Raw genomic sequence first — 4,450 nt, forward strand, 5'->3', positions numbered from 1 at the left:
TAGCCAGTCCTTTTTATTTTATAAAATTTTGTGTACGCATAATGTTTGGCACCCCATCTTGAAGTGACAAACATGGTGTAAATTTATACTGGAGAGGATTTGTGGCATGCAGGTCTCACAGGAAGTAGTATCTCGGACGTGCTTTTATTTTCGGCTTTTGATTCTCAATTTTTTATATTTTTGGAACAAAAGTCCAAATTAAGTTATGTTTTCATATTCATGTTTCTCGTGACGAGTTCGTTCAAATAAGATCAATTTTGAATACATTATGATGAATTTTAAAATAAATGTTTAGTTTCAACTCTTAAAACTTAGTACGAACAAACAATAAAATCACGGTTTTTTTTCAACGACCGACAAAAGACCATATTAAAAATTTATTATGAAACTTGGTAAAAGCGAGTGAGAAAATTGCAAGTTTTAGATAAAAACTCAAAAGTTTCAACAACCGAAACTTAAAATTTACTGTGCCCATGTGCGGATCCAACTATTTCATGAATCGCGAGGCAATCGAGTGGCAGGGCTCAGCTTGGCAAGTGCGTGCGCCTGCAAATTTGCGAATTTTATACGGGTCATTTTCGTTCTAGGTGGGTGGTAGACGGTGTTGTGCATAATTTTTCTCTCAAGGCATGGTGTGCGTCTGCATGCATTTCTTCTCTCTCTACGTTTCCGTACGATTTCTAAGAGGCACAGTGGAAAGCTCACATGCTCAACAGCCCCATGCTAGCATCCCTGACCCTATAAATACACCAGGCCTCGCCCTTGTCGACACCAACACACACAAATCTCTAGCTCAACAGCGCCTCCAGCTCTAGCTCTAGCTCCCTCGAAGCCTCGTTCGCGTGCAAGAAGCAGCTCTCTCTCGCAGCCTCCTACGTCAGCAAGAAGCACCCACAGTGCGCACACATCCATCGATCACCTTGATCACCACACCTCGGGTAGACGATGGCCATGGCGCAAGGACAAGGGGCGCGGGCCACCAGGGAGGCCGTGCCTCCGGTGTCCCGTGTGGCCATCATCGGCGGCGGGATCAGCGGCCTGGCCGCGGCGAAGCAGATGGCGGCCTACGACCCCGTCGTGTTCGAGGCGACGCCGTCCGTCGGCGGAGTGTGGAAGCACTGCGTCTACCGCACCACGCGGCTGCAGACGCCCCGCCCGGACTACGAGTTCTCCGACTACTCCTGGAAGAACCGCGACGACCCTTCGTTCCCGACCCACACGGAGATCGTCGACTACCTCGAGGGCTACGCCGACGAGTTCGACCTCTGGCGCTACATCTCGTTCGGGTCCAAGGTGGTGGACATCAGGTTCCTCGGCGGCGCCGAGGCCGGGTTCACGGAGCTGTGGAGCGGCACCGGCAAGGATCCGCTCCGAGGCAAGCCCATGTGGGAGGTCGGCATCGTCACCGGCGACTCCAACACCGTTCAGGTACCATATATACTTTGACATGTCTTGCATGCTTGTTTCGAGATACTTAGCACCAGTTCAGATCAATTCAATTGATCTCACGCGCATATTTTGCCACGGGAATGTGCAGTATTACAAGTTCGAGTTCGTGGTGATGTGCACGGGGAAGTACGGCGACGTGCCGCGGATGCCGGTGTTCCCGCCGGGGAAGGGGCCGGAGGTGTTCAAGGGGACGGTGATGCACTCGCTGGACTACTGCAAGCTGAGCGAGGAGGAGACCGTTGAGCTGATGCGAGGCAGGAAGGTTGTGGTGGTTGGGTACAAGAAGAGCGCTATCGATCTAGCCAACGAATGTGCCCAGGCAAACCAAGGTGCGTAAAGCATACTCCTAGCTATGCATAGGAAAGACTTAACATGGTTTGAACAAAAATTCTCCTAAAACATGGAAAAAATTGAACATGGAACCACGCATGAAACTAGCAGAAGGCAGATAAGCTATCATACTGGTGTAAACGCGTGTATCCGACTAGCAAAAAGAAGCTAAGCTTGTTCACACAGAGCTGAACAAAACAAAAACAGGATACTAATAAATATTGTGGAAACATCCCATCATTCGATGAAGTGGATGTCTGAATAATACATACCATATTTGGTGACATGTGCCTTGGCGATTTGGAAGAGTCGGATACTATGGTCCAGAAAAGGTCACTCCTGTCTTGACCCCTCGCACACTTCATCATGCATCATGTGCTGGTATAATTCTAGCCTAGACAGTTTAGCTAGCCTAGACTAGACAGTGGATGCCTAGGTAGGTCTCTTGCATTTACAAGTTCAAAGTACACTAGACGCAATCAGTACACATACCGCCTTATTTTTACCGCATGAGCAATTTATACGCGTCACTCAATCATACATGTACCAAAGTGTTTGCATGTTTGACCGGTAGTTGCAGATTTGCAACAAAGATTATCTGCCGTTCCAACCGAACCTTCCAAACTAATTGTTTGCATGCATGACTGGTAGTTAGCTTTCTTAAAACATAATACTCCCTCCGATTCATATTAGTTGTCCCTGATTTAGTATACATTTATACTAAATTGGCAGTCTGTCGCGGAAACAAGAACCGTTTGATATGGATCGATCGATTTACCGGTCGCGTTTGCTTGTTTGTTTGCAGTCAAGGGAGGGCAGCCGTGCACGATGCTGGTACGGACCCTGCACTGGGTGGTGCCATCCTACTCCATCTGGGGCTTGCCATTCTCCATGTTCTACTCCACACGCTTGTCTCAGCTCTTCTACGAGCGGCCCAACCAAGGGTTCTTCCGATCCCTCCTCTGCCGCCTCATGAGCCCACTGGTATGTGTACGTCAGAATTCATCTCACAGCGTGAAACTTGTACATGATACAGATACACGTATATTGGGAAATACGTATGAACGTATTATCAAATGCACGTGTGCATGCTCAAGACCATGCATGCATATCACAATCTGACAGCAACGTGGTGTGTTTTGAATTTTGGTGGTGCAGAGGGCAGGGGTGTCCAAGTTCATCGAGTCGTACCTGTCATGGAAGCTGCCGCTGGGAAAGTACGGCCTGACGCCGGACCACCCCTTCGTCGAGGACTACGCCAGCTGCCAGATGGCCATCCTCCCGGAGGGCTTCTTCGACATGGCGGACCGCGGCCTCGTCCGCTTCCAGAGGGCCTCCGCCGGCTGGTGCTTCTCCGAGAACGGCGTGGTCCTCGACGACGGCACCAAGGTGGAGGCCGACCTCGTCTTCCTCGCCACCGGCTTCGAGGGGAAGGACAAGCTCCGCGAGGTCCTGCCAAAGCCCTTCCGCGACCTCGTCGTCGGCAAGTCTTCCATGATGCCGCTCTACCGGTACGTGTACACGTTGCGTTTATCTTTTGCTCCAAGCCTCCAACATATATGAATCGATCGACGCTGACCTGCAATTTATTTTGGCAGTGGCACGATCCACCCGCTGATCCCCAACATGGCGTTCGTGGGGTTCGTGGAGAGCGTGTCCAACCTGCACACGTCGGAGTTGCGGTGCCGGTGGATGTCGGGGCTGCTGGAGGGGCGGTTCGAGCTGCCGTCCGTGAAGGCCATGATGGGGCACGTCGCCGGCGAGGCCGACGCCATGCGCCGCACCACGCGGTTCTACCGCCGCCACTGCATCTCCACCTACAGCATCCACGACAGCGACGGCATGTGCTCCGACCTGGGCTCCGCCACGCTCCGCAAGGCCAACTGGATCGCCGAGCTTTTCGCCCCATACAATAACAAGGACTACAAGGAACAGTAACTCATACATACGCATAGCACAGTACACACATCGTCCTATGTACGCTACATTTACTCGACCACAATAATAACCACGGCCGAGTCTGTACGTACGCCCGGTATAATACATTCTTTTAATATATTTTTACAAATATACGCGATTCCATTGGTGGCTAATAATATCCATCGGGAACAAGAATATACTAGTGGTTAGGGCAGGGCCCTTATGAGCGTTCCAATGTGTTGCCATGTTAGCTCTGTACTTTAGGCTGGCTAGTTTTGGTACCATGTTGGCTCTGCATATTGGGCTAGCTTGTTTATTATTTGTTTTGACTCGTGTATATGAACATTGGCTCGTGTGCACCTTTGTTGTCGGCACCTTTGGAAAAGGTGCAATGCCTCGTCTTCAGAAGGGCCACGCCCTCCCTTGCTACTACCCTCAAGGCCTAATGTAATGACGCCGTCCTCTCGCGCAGACGGTTTGACGGTTTGCCCGGAAAGTCCTACTGGCATTGATCACCAAGAACCGGGTTGTTTCTGCAGTAGTTGGCTCTCTCAAGTACTTCTGGCCAAGCACTGTTACCACAGCCTTGCAGAACTTGTACATGGAGTCTAGGCACGTGGACTCGCTCATTCGGACGTACTCATCAATGAGATCACCGGGTACTCCTATGCAAGCATCTGAATAACTGAAGTGCATTCTGATAAGAGGAGAAACCAATCTTTCCCAGGGCATCCTCCTTGCACTCGAACTA

The 4,450-nt window shown here is 50.5% G+C and overlaps 1 protein-coding gene across 1 annotated transcript; it reads left to right on the top strand.

Annotated features, from left to right (window-relative positions):
• The first annotated feature begins 951 nt into the window (after nucleotides 1-951).
• LOC123100345 (probable flavin-containing monooxygenase 1) lies at nucleotides 952-3,863 on the top strand. Its single transcript, XM_044522282.1, has 5 exons — nucleotides 952-1,428; nucleotides 1,538-1,778; nucleotides 2,585-2,763; nucleotides 2,938-3,290; nucleotides 3,378-3,863. The coding sequence occupies exons 1-5, from the start codon at nucleotides 952-954 to the stop codon at nucleotides 3,715-3,717; spliced, it is 1,590 nt and encodes a 529-aa protein (XP_044378217.1). The 3' UTR covers nucleotides 3,718-3,863.
• Nucleotides 3,864-4,450: the final 587 nt, after the last annotated feature.

Source organism: Triticum aestivum, chromosome 4D (genome assembly GCF_018294505.1).
Source record: "Triticum aestivum cultivar Chinese Spring chromosome 4D, IWGSC CS RefSeq v2.1, whole genome shotgun sequence".
Classification (NCBI taxonomy): domain Eukaryota; kingdom Viridiplantae; phylum Streptophyta; class Magnoliopsida; order Poales; family Poaceae; genus Triticum; species Triticum aestivum.